General features: G+C 35.5%; 1 protein-coding gene across 1 annotated transcript in view; it reads left to right on the forward strand.

The window, feature by feature from the left end:
* The window catches only part of LOC105040207 (probable 1-deoxy-D-xylulose-5-phosphate synthase, chloroplastic), a 20,172-nt gene extending 1,329 nt beyond the window's left edge, over positions 1-18,843 (forward strand). The window contains 11 exon segments of the mRNA XM_073254954.1: positions 1-60; positions 1,937-2,056; positions 2,153-2,317; positions 2,429-2,579; positions 3,370-3,638; positions 4,145-4,265; positions 4,268-4,423; positions 13,922-14,232; positions 16,373-16,651; positions 17,574-17,858; positions 18,289-18,843. Coding sequence (XP_073111055.1) covers positions 1-60; positions 1,937-2,056; positions 2,153-2,317; positions 2,429-2,579; positions 3,370-3,638; positions 4,145-4,265; positions 4,268-4,423; positions 13,922-14,232; positions 16,373-16,651; positions 17,574-17,858; positions 18,289-18,438 — 2,067 coding nt within the window. The 3' untranslated portion in view covers positions 18,439-18,843.
* Positions 18,844-20,282: the final 1,439 nt, after the last annotated feature.

Here is a 20,282-nt window from a genome sequence, read left to right on the forward strand (position 1 = left end):
AAGAGGGATTCTTCAAAATGTATTATATGCCCAAGTTCTCTGTCTACCTATCCACTGAAGGTATTTGAAAAATTATGCATATCCCTTTTTTTGTTAATTTTAATATTTGTGCTACTGTTTTGCATAGATCAGGCGGAAAAGATGCATTATTAGATTCTTGAATCCCTGAATCAAGGAAATGACTTTTTCTGAAAGCTAAAAATAGCAGACTAAGTTCTGAAAATATCAAAGGGAGTACATGATATGCAAACTTTCAATAGTAAATAAAAGACTTTTGCCTTGATCTATATTCAATATTGTTCAACAATTTCCAGAACTCAAACATGGCTATCGGGGAAGGATATTTAGAATTGGATATGGTTTTACATTTGTTATATCAATATTTATATTTTTGGTAGTTCTGTTTTTCATATCGTATGAGGGAATTAAGTTGTTGTTAGTTAAATAGCCAGTATTCTCAGAAGTGTCACTTCTGGGCTGATATCATCTACAAACTCATTATAGGATATCACACCAAACAACACTAGATCATATTCTCAACCAGCAAGCCTACTACAATCTTGCATAACCATCCACCAATCAGATGTTATAATTGAACAAAGAGATATTTTCTTGTTCCAAATTGTAACTCCAGAAATTTGTCTTCTGCTGTTATATTCAACAATTTGATGACTATATAAATATAGAGAGCATGGTTCGCCATACTCAATATTGACAAATTACCTAGCAAGGCTAGCGATGGACCCATTGTATCACCTAGGCAGGAGCGTAGGTAGGAAAGCTCAATAAAGTTTAAACTTTTACTATTCATACTTCTAATCATATACATAAATAAGCATGTCTTTGTATTTGCTACCCTTCTATGTGTCCCATATAGGATGGGGTTTGGGCAAACTTGGCTTAGGCAGCTTGGCCAAATTAAGTGCCTGGGTGGCCTCCAAGCCCCAATGTGCCTATGTGGCCTCTTTTAACAACACTAGCCTTATTAGACTGTACTACCTGGTACTGGACATACTGAACCGTACTGATAGCAAATTGATATTCAGTATGGGCCTATGGGGGCTGTACCTTGTATTGATACCATGAATTGACCCATAGACATTGTACCAAATATGATATTGGTATGGGCACCAAAACTGATACTGTGAACCATGACAGACAGCACAAGTTTCTGTGGTTATCATATACGATGGCTTAAAGCAATCATAGAGATAGATGACATGTGTCATGTGCTTCCACTATATGATAGTGATCAGTATTGATATACCCTCCATTATGGTATTTAAACATCAATGGAAGAGCCGGCGTTGGAGGTATGTTTAACCATCCCTTATTTGTCTGGCAAATTGATTAATATAGAGATAAGAAGCTATCTTTTTTATCCTGATTCCCCTATCCTGAACCTATTTCCAGCTTGCCAGCCATTTTGCCTTGTATTATTTCACTTCATCGGTCGAAAAATGTTCTAACAAAAGATTTGAGAAATATCTGTAGTCTTAACCTCTCAACTTTTCGAATTTGTGGCCTAGGCAACTGGTCAAGAGAGGGACCTGGCATAGTGGAAGACTTGTTGGTAGAATGAAAACTTACTTTATTTGTTACATGATTGAAGCTGATGCAACCAGGAAATGAGCTTTAAATATACTCTTGTTGAACGGGGTCTAGGCATTGAGCGAAGATGCTGATGCTTAAGGAATTGTTCTCATCTATCGTATGCAGTGTTACCACTGATCCCAAATTATGAGTTTTAACAATTTACAGCAAAATTCAAGTTGTCTGTTGTCCGATTGCCAGTATTAGTACATGCTTGTAAATACCCTCTCCATGTGTTGAGAGTGGATATCAAGACTGCTAGGTAGCTTTCTTTTTCATATGGTATTCCCTCTTCTTACAGAAAATGGTTATGTTGGGATGAATTTTGTTCTTCTTATTGCAGGGATTTTGCAACCGAGTAACTGCATTACCAGATTTTGGTGATTTCTTCTGGGAGAAGGCTCCTACGCCCATACTGGACATGGTTGATTCACCAATTCATTTGAAGAATCTGTCTCTCAAGGTCTTTGGGATCACATGATTGCTTTCTTATACAATTTGGGTTTCAGCTGTTAAAATACCTAATAGTAAGGCGAAAACTGATGTACTTAATATGCAGGAACTAAAACAATTAGCTAATGAAATCCGCTCTGAGATATCTTTTATTATGTCAAGGAGATGCATACCTTTTAAAGCTAGTCTTGCAGTTGTTGAGCTAACGGTTGCTATCCATCATGTTTTTCATGCTCCGATGGATAAAATATTATGGGATGTTGGTGAACAGGTACAACACATGTTTCTCTACCACCAACAATGATAATTTGTCCCCACATTGTTCTATTAATATTCTATGGGTCCTTTGATGTTAAATAGTTTCATGCCTTCAATTGAACAGACATACGCACATAAGATTCTCACAGGAAGACGCTCTCTTATGCACACAGTTAAGCAAAAAGATGGTCTCTCAGGTTTCACATCTCGTGCAGAGAGCGAGTATGATGCATTTGGTGCTGCACATGGATGCAATAGTGTCTCTGTGGGGCTTGGTATAAATCTAAACCCCATATTGTATTGCCTATGTTAAATATCGACGTGAACATTGTGGCATGTCTCACTTCTTCTAACACTTCTTTTAACTATGAACTGTTGAAACTTCATTCTCCTGTTACTGTTCCTAGCTTGACATTGATCACTGTAAGCTCAGTTGCTGACGTCTGGGACAAGCATTAGTTGGAAGATAATGCAAGTGCATCTTATTGGCTTATTTAGAAACCTTCTTGGATCTTGGAATTACTGACTGTATTGCGTAACTCATATTAACTTTGTTCTCTGTATGTTATGTTTGGCACTTCTACGGGTATATACACTTTCCTTGAGTTATTCCAGAGAGATACAGACATGGTTACCCATTCACATTGTTGGATCATATGGGAGGCTTTTGGTATATAGCATATACATTCACATTGAATAAGTGAATAGATTTATTGTTACTTATTCCCTGCTGTTATTTTTTCTTTAAAGTCCTTTTCTTTTAGATTTATAAAGGATTGCTCTTTTTTATTAATAACTAATTAGCAATAAATTTTTCATCTATTGTGGTTTTTTGATTTATGTTCCTGATTTGTAAAGTGATGTTTGCTCTCAAGGTTTTTTTGCTAATAAGATTTTTATGAGTAATTGAGGAGCAGTAAATTTTCTATTTATTTGGGTTCTTGGATTTATGATTCTGCTTTTTAAAGTGATGTTTGCTATCAATGTTTTGTTGTTTTCTCATTAATTTTTAAATATATTTTGCTATTAGTTGGTAGATAGATTAATCCATTCTCTTATTTTCAGGTATGGCTGTTTCACGAGATATCAATGGAAAGAAAAACTGTATAGTGACAGTTATAAGTAATTGGACAACAATGGCTGGTCAGGTGTATGAAGCAATGAGCAATGCTGGTTATCTTGATTCAAACATGGTAGTGATACTAAATGATAGCCGACACTCCTTACATTCTAAGCCAGATGAAGGACCAAAAATGACAATCAATGCACTTTCCAGCACTCTAAGCAAGCTTCAATCCAGTAAATCTTTTCGGAAATTTAGAGAGGCAGCAAAGGTACATGTTTTCCCTTCAAACATGAACTGTAGTATCACATGCAAATGGTTACATAAGCTTCAAGCAAAATGAATCTATTCTCACTCTGCTAGTTAATTTGAAATGTTGTTTGTGATGCATTACTAATGGTATTTTCAAATTAGAATGCCTCTACTATTTGCCTTTTAAGTTGCTTGAATGATAATAATACAGATCTAACTTTCAGCCAAAAATTGTAGGCATGCAAACAGTTGGAAGGTCTTATATTTGCTCCACCTTCTCAATAATTTGTCTCTTTTCTGTGTACTCTTATATTTACACATGGCTTGAAATGCTCAATTCTGGTTAGAAGTTGATGACCTCTCCAGTGGCATTTGCTGACTGTGTGCATATGTTATGCATTTTCTAGTTCATCAGCTCTTCTACCTGTAGTTGGGGTTCAATTTCTTTTCCATTTTTGTATTTAATATTAGTTAATCTTGTTAGGAAGAAGCTAAATTTGTTATACTCATGGATGCTGTTGTCAGGGTGTTACCAAGAGGATTGGTAAAGGGATGCATGAACTGGCAGCGAAAGTTGATGAGTATGCTCGTGGTATGATAGGTCCCCTTGGCGCAACTCTCTTTGAAGAACTTGGGCTTTATTACATTGGCCAGTTGATGGACACAATATTGATGATCTAATTTGCGTACTTAATGAAGTGGCATCATTGGATTCAACTGGACCTGTATTGATTCATGTTATCACAGAGGATGAAAAGGAGTCAGAAGATATTTATAAAAGCAAGAAAACTCCTGAAGAACAAGGTTTGTATTATTCTTCCCGTATCATTTTACCACAATTTCATGTTGATCTTGTTGGAATGCCTGAAAACCCTTTGTTGTTAATTCATCTTGTTATAATATATCAGAATGGATCAATAATCCTTATTTCAATGAAAAACTCATTCTTGCCTGGATAACCTTTTTGTTGGTTGTGTATCCTTTTGATTGATGTTCATTTTGAGTCATGTGACATGCAGATCTTTGCATTAGATTAAAAAAGGAGATGCAACATGGACATTAGACTTATGTAGTGATGGTAAGAAAGATGTTATAAAAGACAAAAGCCAAGAAGAAAATCATATAAAATAGACTTTCCTCATGGTCTCGTAGTTTAGTAGAAGGTATAATCTGTGATATATTCTAGTTCCTATTATCCTATCAAATCCCAATCCAAGGATGGGAGCTAAATTGTTGAGGCCCAATTTCAAGCTTGTGGATCATGTGATCTTGACAACAATGATAAACAGAACAATGGCTGAATGTGCTGAAAGATGAGGACCATAAAATTGGTAGATTAGACCATATTAAACAAAATGTGGTTCTTTTATCAGGTATAGAAGTTGAAAATGAAGCTTTGTCACGCCCCCGATCCTGAATTTAAATTAAAATAAAATGGGGGACGTGAACAGTCGCCGCATATCTATAGCCTATAGGCATGCCAAGCTTCAAACCTGATAAAACTTCAATATAATATCCAAAATAGTATACTCCAAGCAGTGGTAATAATAGAATGACTAATCATTTCCTATCTCAATTTTAACTTTAACTTTACAGTCATTCATATCAGTTTTATACAATATTATTAAGCACAACCATTTCAAAAATAACTATCTTTTACATATCGGCCTCATCTCTATACACAAATCCCAAAATGCCAAGGTCTGATCCCCAAAAATAGTTTCTGAATCTGAAAACCATAGGTGAAAGTTTATGAGCTTCATGGCTCATAAGTAACAGATACATTTATAAAATAGATCTAAATTATGATGATATACAATTCAAATACATCGTAGGGATGCAATATTGATCTGATCAAGATCAAAATTATGAAATGAAAGATATCTGAGATATAGTCTCATATCAGTTTTTCTATAACATGAAAATCAGTAAATAATATAAAAGTTTAATATATATATATTCAGTTTTATAACACTATACTTAAGCACGAGTATCCACTTTTTTTCGCTTTTAGTCATTAATGTGGTGTCACAATTGCCCCCGTAGCAAGAGATCTCAGAAAAAATCCATGCTTACGTCCCATTATGGGTATCTCAAATCTGGACATCATACACAGTAGGCTGAGAGACAGATAATACATATATCAATAACTATATATAAGTCAAAGATTTCTTCTCTTTTTGATACGTTTTTTATATGGCTTCAATATAATTTGATATAACTTGATACAGCTATGATGCATGTATTTCAACAGGCTATAATCATAATTTATCAAGTCTGATCTGATCATAGCATGTAAAGTTATTCAGTTCAACTCATAAGCCTCAATTCACTAATGAACATGTCATAGTATATATATTTCAAGAAAAATTAAATCAGAAATCAATTAAAATGATTCACATCATGACAAGGAGGTGATACATAGAATTTCATACACAATCGGATCTGATTGTATCTACAATAGTATGTATCATTCTAGATGAATAAAATGATCATCATTTGATTCAGATGGATCATAAAAAAATGTAAGTGTTGGTTATCATAATTTATATCATGTCATAGAGATGATATATAACAATATCATGCATAAGTAGATCTGAATATCTTTATAATAATTGGTATCATTTTAACTGAATATGATGATTCGCACTTGATTCAAGTTGATCATGATAACATATTCGGGGTACTTATAATAATTGGTATCATATCAAAAGATGACATAAAGATTCATTTAATTCAGGTCAAGTATAGAATGTAGATGTTACTTATAATGACTGATGACGTATCAAAAGATGATCTAAATATTCATTTGATTCCAATTAATCATAAAATGTAAGTGTTATTTACAACAATTCATACCATATTCAGAGATGATATAATTATCCATTTAATTTGATTGATTATAAAATGTAACTGTTACTTATCTCAAGATGTCAACAGCTAAACAATTAACCACTCTATCATGGTTTCTCGGAATTTGATAATCCACAACCATAGTTAGGTTAGCAAGTCCTAATAAGGTTTAAACTAATTTCTAGCAACTCTCTCTACCTTCTTAAGTCTTCCAATTCTCAAAATTTCACTATCTTGTGAAAAAGAAGGAAGTTAAGAGAGAATGCTACAACCTCTCCTTCATCTTTCTCCTTCACAACAGCTCCTTTCCACTAATTATTTATTCCAGCTAGACTCATCTAAAAATTCTCAAATTTCATCCTCAAGTTGACCTATGAGTTAGCAATTTCTAGCTAAAATTTCAACTTAAACCATTTAGCCAATAAGGAGACAAAATTTCTGAATTAAAATAGGACAGAATCAATCCGTCCTCAAAACTTCACCTCTAATCTCTCAATTCTTTTAAGGTTCTTTTCCCTTAACACTCTCCCTTCTTCTTAACAGTCCCCTCTTTTCATTCCATTATCTAATAATCAGTTCCCAATAGAACTTAATTACATGCCAAAGGTTCTAACGTCTATCCATTTACCTGTAATTAAGATCAGCCATACAATAAAATAAGATGCTTAATCATACCTGTCTTGATGATGAGTTTCCTTCTGCAGCAGCAAGGAAGAAAAAGATAAGGGAGGGAAAAGAAGAGGGAAGGAGAGAGAAAGAAAGAAGAGACAAGATCTTGTTCCCTCCTTTCTTTTTTTTTTTTCTTTTCCTCTGCTTTTTAGTTCTTTAATCCCCTCACACAGACACACATACAGTGAGGGGCGGCGAGAATGTGGAGGGAAAACTTGGGGAGAGAAGATGTTGGGGGGGAGACATGGAAGATAGAGAGAAAGAGGGGCTGGGGAGGGAAGAAAGCGAGCGCACGTGAAAGAGAGAGTGAGCGCGAGAGGGAGAGAACGGGAGAGAGAGCACGAGAGGGAGAGAGTGGGAGAGAGAGTGAGCGTGCGTGAGAGAGAGAGGGGGAGAGGGGCCGAGCGCGAGAGAAAGCGAAAGAGGGAGAGGGCATAGGAGAAGGGGATTTTCTTTCTTTGTTTTTTTTTTGTGCAGAGCCGAAGCAGGGAATGTTCGCGATGGGTTGCACGCGGTTGCCCCCGTGAGAACCACAGGTCTGCATGTTGCGGATCCCTACATGGCATGCGGAAAAAGGGCCTCCTTGGGCCGAGCCTCACATTCTCCCCTTTTAAATAAATTTCGTCCTCAAAATTTTGCACCTTCAAACTCAAATCATCATTGCTAAATCCACATTATTGATTACAAGCTTTACCAACAAATTTCTTCAACATTGCTCACATACTAGTCTATGGCTAAAATCTTAATGGTGAGGATATTTTTAAGATCTCTAATCTTTAATTTTATTATAATCTTTATAAATTTTCAAATATACATATAGATAATTGACTTTACCAAATTTCACATCAATCCTTAAAGAATAAGACTTATTAAACACATAAAGCTTAATACCAAAATCATTAAACATTTACACAAAGTCTTGCTATAACCTAGTCTTAGGTATTCTTCAAATTTTTGCAATTGGGGTGCCAGACAGCAATCACTTTAATGTATCAACCTATATTATCTTAATCCTTTTAGCACTTATACCACTATAATTTTCCTCCCTTAGCTATTTTAATTCCAATTCTAACGCTTCATTCTAATATCAAATTTTTTAGAACCTACTGATTCCTTCTTTTTCTTTAACAACCTGTATCAACATTTATTCCACTGGATTAGAACACCTCCCTCTATTGACATGCTTGCAATCTTGACTAGAATCATATCTTTTGTTTTCATAACACTATTATAATCAACATATACTTAGCTTCTTCCAGAAATAAAGACTTAGTTTTTACTCACTACATATCTCCTTCATGATTCATTGATTATTGATTTTCAAATTTTCAAACAAATAATAATATTAGATCTAATCAACTTTTAAGTTTTGTCACTACTTATTTTAACGCTAGATCTTCAGTCCTTTTGCTTGTATCACTAGTTGTAATCAAAATTTTAAACACTTATTATTCAACCTATATGCCTTTAGAGGAAAATTTTTTATTAAGATGATTTCAATCTTTTATAACTACTTGCACATTAATACTATGACTTATGCAAAGGATTATATAAACAGTAGAATTTGACTTAAGCTTAGTATGTCATTTCTAATTCATTCCAAATCTTAAACTCCTTTCTAAGTCCCTGAAGAACATTGATGAGCTGCCAATTGCTTGAATTTCTGAATATCACCTTAAATCCTTTTCAAAACACATCGAGATATTAGGCAATTTGAAAATTTTTCAATAATATAATAAAAATTAATCATTACAGAATCTTCCAATATAAAGTAGAATTTGAATAAATTCAAATCAGGATATCAAATATAGCATAAACTCATCCAATGCAATAATAAATCATATCTTTCTTTGCTCTTTTCTCTTTTCTCTACTATATCAATTTTCTCCAGATGATGATTCAGAATCTGGAAGGAGTCCTTGTCTCAGTCTCATCACTTGACGTTGTAGGACAGAACATTGATCGATATATTTCTGATTTATATTTCTCAATCTATTATAGTCCCGCCTTAACTGCTGCAGTTCTGCTCTTACAGTATTATACTCAGCTCTTATCCTTTGAAAAGAATATTTATAATATTCTTTGTCTGAAAAGTTAATATCTCGCACTTTGAAGTGGATCCGATGCTTTAGGATATTAAAAGCATAGGTTGCCATTTGCTCTTCCGACCTCAATTGCTCTATCTCAAAAGGACCTATAGTTCTTATTGCTTCATGGGGTTGATCTTTTCTACTAACAATCATGTCAACAAAGGATATAACAAATTATCCTTTATTCATCTCTGCCCTGTATATCGGATTTGGCAGTCTCTGCTTCCTTGTTACCTCAGCTAATATTATCTTCGGGGATATATAAATTATCTCCATTATTTGTAATTAATATCACAAAATTAATTGTTTATATGAAATAATTCTTATCACAAATAGAATCTACTAAATGATAACTATACAATTGACTATTTTTTTCTAAGATTGTTCCTCATATAATCATACACCAAAAATCTTTACTTGACCAGTGACTTACCACCCACCACTTATTATATTATTCTAATCCATTCCAATTTTCAAATACTTTAGTTGCACCTGTTCAGGTTACTATGGATATTTGAATTCATATGATCCTCTTTATTGCAATTCTAAATTAAATTCTACCGTACTATTTAATTTTAATTTTTTATTCTCCAAGATTGTAGTACATAAATTCTTCTTCTTTTTTAATACATAAATACTATCTAAATTTTAGCTGATCAATCTTAACATTCTATATAACACGAAATAACAATACTCACATATTTCATTCTTCAGAAGAATTATTAACTACATAAATGTACACTCTCGGCTCATGCTTATTAAACAAGATGTCAATAATTCATAACCATCAAAATTACTTAAATGGTACTTAGTAGTTCATCTCTAGTATAATGATAAACTCTGATCATAAGAAAACTTTCCAATGCTGCAATTATTGTTATTATGTTGCCAACATTTATAACACCATTGATACCATCTTCAATTCATTATTAAAACATCATGAAGAACTTATTTTAAAATTCCATATAGATCGAAATATAACATCAACAACTATGCCTAGAATGACAAAGATAAATTTTTTATATCTTATTGTCTAATAACTATCCCATTATAACACTCAGTGCATGTCTTGATCCTAATACCTTCCTATTCACTAAATCTATGCTCTAATACCACTTTAACTGTCACGTCTCCGATTTCGAATTTAAATTAAAATAAAAATGGAAGACGTGAACAGTCGTCATATATCTATAGAGAATTATCCCTAAAGGCATGTAAGGCGTCCAACCTGACAAAATTTCAATATAATATTCAAAATAGCATACTCCGGACAGTGATAATCATAGAACAACTAGCCATTCCTATCTCAATTTTAACTTTAACTTTACAGTAATCCATATCAGCATTATACAACATCATTAAGCATGGCTATCCAAAAAATAACCATCTTTTACAGATGGGCCTCATCTTTATACATAAATCCCAAAACTTTAAGGTTTGATCCCCAAAAATAGTCACTGAATTTGAAAACCACATGTAAAAGTTTATGAGTTTCACGGCTCCGTAAGTAACAGATACATTTATAAAATAGATCTAAATTATGATATGCAATTCAAATACATCGTAAGGATGCAATATCGATCTGATAAAATCAAAGTTATAAAATTAAAGATATCTGAGATACAGTCTCATATCAGTTTTTCTATAATATGAAAATCAGTAAATAGTACAAAAGTTCAATATATATATATATATATATATAATATATATATATATATATCCAGTTTCATAACATTATACTTAAGCATGGGTACCCACTTTTTTTCACTCTCAGCTTTACTGTGGTGCCATGATTGCCCCCATAGCAAGGGATCTCAGAAAAGATTCACACTTACGTCCTGTGGTAGGCATCTCAAATCCACACTTACGTTCCATGGTGGGCATTTTAAATCCAAACATCATACACAGTAGGTCGAGAGTAAAATGATATATATATCAATAACTACATGTAAGTCAAATTTCTTCTTTTTTTTGATACATCTTTTATACGGTTTTAATATAACTTGATACAACTCGATACAGCTATGATATATTATTCTAGCAGGTTATAATCATAATTGTTAAGCTTGATCTGATCATAGCATGTAAAGTCATTCAATTCAACTCATAAGCCTCAATTCACTGATCAACGTGTCATAGTATATATATTCTAAAAAAATTAAATCAAAAATCAATTAAAGTGATTCACATCATGTCAAGGAGGTGATATATAATAATTTCATGCACAATCGGATCTGATTGCATCTACAATAGTTTGTGTCATTCTAGATGAATAAAATGATCGTCACTTGATTCAGATGGATCATGATAAATGTAAGTGTCGTTTATTATAATTTGTATTATGTCATAAAGATGAATATAATAATATCATGTATAATCAGATCTGAATGTCCCATAATAATTGATATCATTTTAACTGAATATGATAATTCCCACTTGATTCAAGTTGATTATGATAACATGTCTGGGGTACTTACAATAATTGGTATCGTATTAAAAGATCACATAAAGATCCATTTAATTTGAATTAAGTATAGAATGTAGATGTTACTTATAATGACTGATGATGTATCAAAAGATGATCTAAATGTTCACGTGATTCTGATTAATCATAAAACGTAGATGTTACTATAATAATTCGTACCATATGTAGAGATGATATAATTGTCTATTTAATTTCGATTGATTATAAAATGTAATTGTTACTTCAAGATGCCGACAGCCAAATAATTAACTACTCTATCATGATTTTTCAGAACCTGATAATCTGCAACCATAGTTAAGTTAATAAATCCTAATAAAGTTTAAACTAATTTTTAACAACTCTCTCTACCTTTTAAGTCTCCAATTCTCCGGATTTTACTATCCTGTGAAAAAGAAAGAAAGTGAAGAGAGGATGCTACAACCTCTCCTTCATCTTTCTCCTTCACAACAGCCTCTTTCCACTAATTATTTATCCTAGCTAGACTCATCCAAAAATTCTCAATTTTCATCCTCAAGTTGACCTATGAGTTAGCAATTTCTAGCTAAAATTTCAGCTTAACCACTTAGCCAATTAAGAGATAAAATTTTCAGATTAAAATAGGGCAGAATTAATCAGCCCCCAAAACTTCACCTCTAATCTCTCAATTCTCTTAAGGTTCTTTTCCTTAACACTCTCCCTTCTTCTTAACAGTCCCTTCTTTTCATTCCATTATCTAATACTCAGTTCCCAATAGAATTTAATTACATGCTAAAGGTTTAACATCTATCCATTAACCCATAATTAAGATCAACCGTACAATAAAATAAGATGCTTAACCATACCTGCCTGATGATGAGTTTCCCCACGGCAGCAGCAAGGAAGAAAAAGAGAAGGGAGGGAATAGAAGAGCAAAGGAGAGAGAAAGAAAGAGGAGAAAAGATCCTGTGTCCTCCTTTCTTCTTTTTTTTTTCCCCTCTATTTTTCTGTTCTTTAATCCCCTCACACACAGACACACAAACAATGAGAGGGGGTGAGAACATGGAGGGAAAACTTGGGGAGAGAAGATGTTGGGGGGAGAGAAAGAGAGAGAGAGACACGGAAGATAGAGAGAAAGAGGGGCTGGGGAGGGAAGAGAGCGAGCACATGCGAAAGACAGAGAGAGAGAGGGCGCGGGAGAGCGAGCACGAGAGGGAGAGAGTGGGAAGAGAGCGAGCGCATGAGAGACAGAGAGCGGGAGAGGGGGCAAGCACGAGAGAAAGCAGAAGTGGGAGAATGAGTGGGAGAGAAAGAAAGCGGGAGAGGGAGGGCATGGGAGAAGAAAGGGGGTTCTCTTTCTGTTTTTTTTTTTTTTTGTGTGGAGTCGAAGCAGGGAATGTTTGCGATGGGGTGCATGCTGTTGGCCCCGCGAGAAGCTGCAGGTCCGCATGTTGCAGACCCCTACGTGGCACGTAGAAAAAGGGCCTCCTTGGGCCAGGCCTCACAAGCTCCAATCAAAAACTTATCTCTAAGAGATATAATGAGTCAATCATTTACATTATGTTGGATAAATTATACTTCTGAATAGAGGAATGGTGAAGATGTGCAACAAATTAGAATGGGGTGAGCAAAAATCCTAGTAGGCCTCCGACTTTTTTGAGGCTTCCTTTTATGTAAAAGGTTTAGTGAAGAGGAGAATTTTGAAAAACTGTCAAGAAATTGTCAGATGAACCATAAAGGACTGCACTAGTGAGCGATGTAGTCTTAATTGAAAAAAAACGGTCAAGAATGATTCATGACACCAACCCCATTTAGTTCGATACAATTTGTTTGCATGTGGTTGTCCTCATGGTCATAAATTTATAAGTAGCGTATCAGAAGATACTGACATATGTAGCTAAGTCCAACTTCATGCCCTATTGGTGCAATGGTTGACCGAAGTGTCATTTTTTTTTAGAGTTGCTTGTAGAAGCCTTATTGATCAAATTATTCTTGAAAAGAAGTGTTTCATGTAAACCAGAGTTATCACTTTCCACTTAAGTGAATATATGTTCACCATCTTGATTTATTATTGTTCTCATGTTGAGAATTATTTGGATCAGTATTTCAGGTAAGAGTGATGCAGAACAGGAATTCTATGTACTCCTTGTTCTATAATTGTTCTAGTATATCGTAATCCAGTTTTAGGAATAAAAGTTGGTCCTTTCCTGATCCTTTTTTTTTCACTTTATTTTTGTTTGCATATAACAGGGACCTTAAAATCCAATTTGTTAGCATCATATCCTAAATCTATAGGCAGCAGCTTCTCTAGAACATACAATGATTGCCTTGTCGAAGCTTTGGTAGCAGAAGCAGAGAAGGACAAGAAAATTGTGGTAGTCCATGCAGGCATGGGAACAGATCCATCACTTCAACTTTTTCAGTCGATGTTTCCTGAAAGATTTTTTGATGTAGGCATGGCAGAGCAACATGCTGTTACTTTTGCTGCTGGTTTGGCCTGTGGTGGGTTAAAGCCATTTTGCATAATTCCATCTACATTCCTACAAAGAGCATTTGATCAGGTGCTTTTTGCTTGATCCTTTCTTCTCTGTCTCTATTACGTCCTATATGAGATTGAAAAATTATTTTGAAATTAGAATCTTTTTAATGTTTCTTTTTAAGAACTTGGTATGGCTATGATCATTTGGATGTTTCTGCTCCGCCCACCATATGTGCTTGTAATGATTAACTCCCCCTTGATCATTTGATATACCATAGCAAGTACCTCAACCACAAATGATAAAGCCTTTGTGTTATCTCTGTTTCACGCTTCTGGTTGAGCAGGTCTCAGATAACAAGATCACTAATTTGATTCTTTCCTGTCTTTATGACGCCATTTTTCATGTGCTTTTTTTTCCATATTATATCCAGATTCAATAATTGATTATAGCACTATTGCTCATCTGAATGAGGTTACCACTTAGCTGGTCAGGATCAAGTAGGTTTCCCTATACAACAGGAAAGGTTGAAGCATGAGAGACTTTAATTGTTCATAATCAGCGATGGTGGTGTTGGAGGGGATGCCATAAGAGAAAGTTATAAAAAAGCAGTTGAGGTCAAATTAATTCATTTCTGGTGGTCAGGATGCCACCACCAGTTTTTGATCACTGTAAATTATGGAATTGCAGTGACTGACAATTATGTTTATAAGAAACATTTTTATGTCGAATGCATTTCTATTAATATTACTGGAAGTGCCTAAAAACATTCTAGATTATTGAAATTGGGAAACAACATTGTTAATTACAATCGATGAGATTTATGATGCCCAAAAGCCACTAATTAAATGTGCTGAAGGTCTATGCATAATGTGATTGCAGCATAGACAATGCTGATGGCAAGATATGTTGAATATTATTACATTGATGATTTAGTAGTATGCAAACCCACTAAATTCATCAATGAGATTTACGATGCTTGAAAGTCACTAACTAAATGCGATAAAGGTTTATGGATTGATGGCAAGATTTGTTGCATGTTATTACATTTATGACTTAGTAGTGTCCAAACCCACTAAGTTCTGGCAAATAAGTGTTTTAATATGTATATGATGTGATCAATAGCAACCGATTAAGCCATTTTCCTTCCACTTTAATGTTGTGAATACTCAATTATGATTATCTGCTATTTTCTTCACGCTAAATTATTTTGGGCTCCAATATTCCTAATAGGATTGTTGATCAGCGCTGCATGTCTGGGAGGATATGGTGAATTGCTGGTACTAGCATTGCTATGCTAGCAGGGCTGCAGCCAGGTTGTTTCAGATTGGATTTTGGCATCCAACTCTGATCCATGTTTGGATGGGGTCAAAATATTGAATCCATATATGATCTTGTATTCAGCTTGCGTTTAAGACTTTTATTAAACCATTCTGGTTTTTCCTAATCAATAGGGTCCAAAGCTAACCAAGATGTGATCCACAAGAATGCATATAAATCCAAGGAGTTAATTAGTTGTAGCATTAACATATAAGAGAAGAAAACAAATGAATATTACATCCAGGTGGTTCTATAATCATAGTTATAGAACAATTAGGAGGTTGCTTTTAATTGTTGTGCAAATATTTAAGTTGTGAGGCTTTCACTCTATGTGACAATTGGCAAACATTCGACCTGACCTTTCTGGATCTATAGGTTGGTTTTTTGGTTGGAGAAAAAAGGGGGATCAGTAGTCTACTTCCTATGGAAGCTTTTTCTTTTTCAAAGTTGTTCAATGCACTACAAAATTTAGCAAAGACAAAGTCTGGGCTTTTTCTGAATAATCATCAATGATTCGAAAAACTGTACAGATCCAGTAATCATGATCCCTCTTAATTGATGGCTGATTCAAAAGGTCATAGTTATAGTTTCTGGTGTAGTTGGATTATTGCCAGTATATCCTTTGTGACTAGATCTGATAACCTGAATAAAAAAATTTTGCTTTTAGATAGGACTTTGTGTGTGCATGTGTGTGTATTGTGTGCGTGTGCTTCTGCATGTGCATGTGTGCATGTTTCTGTGTTTTAAAGGAGTTCTGCACCAGATACATCATAGGCAATTATAAATTAATTGTTATGCTCAGAATATTAGGAAAACTTTTAAGTCATTTATGGTGCATCATCGATGATTAAAGCCGAATAGAAGTTTCCTGATACATCTGTTGATAACATCTATCTATTTGTAGGTCATCCAAGATGTAGATCTGCAGAAAGTGCCAGTGCGATTTGCAATCTCAAGTGCAGGGCTGGTAGGATCTGATGGTCCAACTCAGTGTGGGGCATATGATGTAACATTCTTGGCATGTTTGCCAAACATGATTGTCATGGCACCATCAAATGGAGATGAACTCATTGACATGGTAGTGACTGCTGCATATATTGAAGACAGACCTGTTTGTTTCCGATATCCCAGGGGAGCTGTTGTGGGGATCAGTGGTCCTCTATATCGTGCAACTCCCCTTGAGGTAAACTATTGGTCTTATGACCCCAACCCACCTCCTCCCCAGAAAAAAAAAAAAAAAAAAAAAAGGGTGGGAGGGGTTGCACTTCCCAACCCATTCTCTCTAATAACTTGTATTCTGCCTTTTTACATTTATGCCAAATCTTCTACATACTGGAAAGACGATACTGGAAGAGTTTCATTCACCCCTAATGACCTTATTTTTATTTCCTTGCTGATAAGGAACCATATCAGTTCTGATTTGAGATTTGCCTACTAATTATATAACTGACAGGAGTGCCTTCTTGTGGATGGGGCTCTGGGTTGTGAGGTTGTCCATATCCAGGCCCTGTAACCACTCCCATCTTGAATAAATCCCATATAGTTCAGTTCTTGGTCTTAAGAGGGAAAACAAAAGAAGTTGACCTTCTAAAACTGGGGGAATATATATCGAATTATATTAACAATAAGAATGAGATTAATCAGATTGGGGGATCACAACCATCCATAGTACATGTCACATCGCAAAAGCATCCTAGGAATACTCACATGTATAGCGCATGTACATGTGAGTGCGCACGAGTGCACCTGCCTGCATGCCTAGTAATTTAGGAAAGCAACATGCATATTTTTAATATGTTATTTTTCCTTCGGCCCCCTGTAGATTCAGATATGTTTTTATTGACAAACCACTTAAATATCAAGCGACAGATGTTTAACATGTTCAGCAACCAACAAGATGATGGTTGGATGATGATCTCGTATGGCAGGAACAAGTTCTAGCAAACTTGGCGAAACTACCATAAACAATGAAATCATAGATCTCGATGAAATTTCTTTCACAAGTTGCATACATTCATGTTGCAGTTAGATTAATTGGTTGCAACTTTTGCAACATTATATATGGCTAATATTGTGATCCTTAATTGGTCTCTGTTTTGATCCAGATTGGGAAGGGAGAAGTTCTTGTGGAGGGGAAAGATGTGGCATTACTTGGTTATGGATCAATGATCCCAAATTGCCTGAAGGCTCAGTTTTTGCTTGCTGGCATTGGTGTCCGCGTGACTGTTGCCAATGCAAGGTTCTGCAAACCACTTGACCTTGAACTTATTCGAAGGTTATGTAAAGAGCACGAGTTTCTTGTCACTGTTGAGGAAGGAACCATTGGTGGGTTTGGTTCCCATGTTTCACAGTTCATGGCACTTGATGGTTTGCTTGATGGAAGGACCAAGGTAAATCACATCCTGTGTCAACTAGCTTTTCTTCAATTTTGTCCAAAATTGGTGGTCATATTTAATGGTTACTCAGAATCAATGATGCTAATCAACAAACCATAAATGTATTGTTCTTTTAGTCTCAGCAGATGAGTCATCCTTCAAGTGGTTTTTGAATCCTTGTGCTTGTATTGTTCATGTTGGATCCATGTTAGGGGATCCCTCATATAACAAATACCTGACATTGGCCTCCTTGAGAGGAGGCACTCTAGGAGAGTGTTTTCTGATTGAAAGCCTTCAGTTCATTGGTTCGCCCATCTTAACTATGTCGAAATGTTGAAGTTTCATTCCCAACAATATTTCAATTTGTCATTTTAGCTGAACGATACGACCTGATATGAGAATGGACCGTCTTTTCAATTTAACTCTGTTCTTCTTGTATTTACAGTGGCGGCCTATTATATTACCAGACAAGCACATCGAGCATGCTTCCCCAAAAGAACAGCTTGAAATTGCTGGCCTGACGGGTCATCATATAGCGGCCACAGCATTGAGCCTGCTGGGACGACACCGTGATGCCCTTCTGCTGATGCGGTAGAGAGGTTTTAAAATGTGATGGCAAAGAAAGTGATGCCAAAGAACAGCTTGTGTATGGCAAATTATGTGTTAGGCAGCTCGCAAGCTCTCATCTGTGCTGACTAAGTTTGACCAATGTTCTCCCAGTTGGTATCACATTTATTAGGCGCCATGGGATATGTACTTGGAGAACGGCATGGTTTAGCAATTAAGCCTGGCTTTGGTATGATCCGTTAAATATTTTAGAGAGGGATGGAATGGGAGATAGCATTGCTGTACAGTCTTTTTACCTGATTCAAATGTTGTAAATGCTGACCACATCAAATTCACTGCTTAGAACAGTTGTGTACACCTCATATTTGTACAAACCAGACCCACAGGTTCATCAGATCTTCCATTGAAATGTTCATCCCTTGTATTTTTTGTCTACAGAGACCGCTGCACGGTAGTCACAGCTGCTCCATAGAAGTAGTCATTCCGGGTAACTTGTAGAATTTGACAGTGCTCTTGGTCCCCCTTGTACTGAATCATGAGCTATTTGTTCTGCAACGGTTTACGGAGGGGAAAAAAAACCTTCACAATAAAGCAAGGGGAGTTACAGGCTTACAGCAACAAAGCAAACCTCCCGGAGCATGCCATTCGCTAAAAATGTATTTCCAGTCGTGTGAGTAGGGATAGCAATGGGACGGGTAACTCATAACTCCGATTCACTCCAACTCATGATGGGATGGATAAATGAATCGGCTAAATGGGTTAAGGGATGGGTCGGATCAAAAATTAACAAATTCATTGGTGAGATGGAGGGGGCAGGATTTGCTTTTGCCCTATCTCGTAAATTTGCCCCATATATATATATATATATATATATATATATATGAAAAGTTTAAAATATTATTAGTTATATATATATATATAACATGTGAGGGGTGGATTAGATTGAGACGGGTTAGGATAAGACGGATTGAAAAAAATAACATCAATAATAAAAATATAAATTTTTTAAATTTATTTAAGTTTAAATGAATTTTTATGGAATGGGTCAGGATTCAAATTTTGAAAAATATAAACGGTTTAGATCAAGTTTATAAACCTATCAAGAGTTGAGAGAGCAGAATAGATTTATATATTTAATTTATGAAACAGGTCACGGAAAGAGACAATCCGCTTCAACCCCATCCTGATGCCATCCCTACCTGTGAGTGGGAGAATGTGGTGCACTCTGATTGTGGTGTTGCTATCATGGATCTTGTCTTGATCTAATTTCTAATTACAAGTGCGCTCTGTCAATTGGTTCTGGGTCACCAAGAACTAAACTAAATTCCTGCATGAGCTTGGCATAGACAGTAGGTATCATGGATTTGGCGTAGACAAAAACAAGTGACGGATCCATAGTAGTCTCTGCTATGGATCTTGTCTTGATCTAATTCGTAATTAAAATTGTGCTCTGTCACGAAGAACAGTTGCGGGCATGGCCCGTGACATATTCATCTTGTCATTGTACAGAAAGATAGCCTCACAGTGAAAATTTTGCCTTTTTCCTCTGGGTGGTCACAATTTTCCGGCTTGTAAGTCAGACCATTGTTATTACCAAGGGAAGGTAGCTCAAATGCACCCATCTAAAAGAGCACAGGTCTTCTGCAGTGCACCCACGGCACTGCAGAGTCCTCCTATGCAGCGGTGGACGGTCGCCATCAAAGGATGGACGGCTATCGAACAAAACAATCCACGAGCATATGCCATGTCATGTGTGGCAAACATTGTTTGATGGCCATCCGTCTCTTGATGACGGCCATCCATTGATGCACAGCATTCTATGGTGCACCGGCTATACCGTAAAGGATTCTGATTGAATCTGGAATGCTCCTC

The sequence above is a fragment of the Elaeis guineensis genome, chromosome 3, assembly GCF_000442705.2.
Source record: "Elaeis guineensis isolate ETL-2024a chromosome 3, EG11, whole genome shotgun sequence".
Lineage (NCBI taxonomy): Eukaryota > Viridiplantae > Streptophyta > Magnoliopsida > Arecales > Arecaceae > Elaeis > Elaeis guineensis.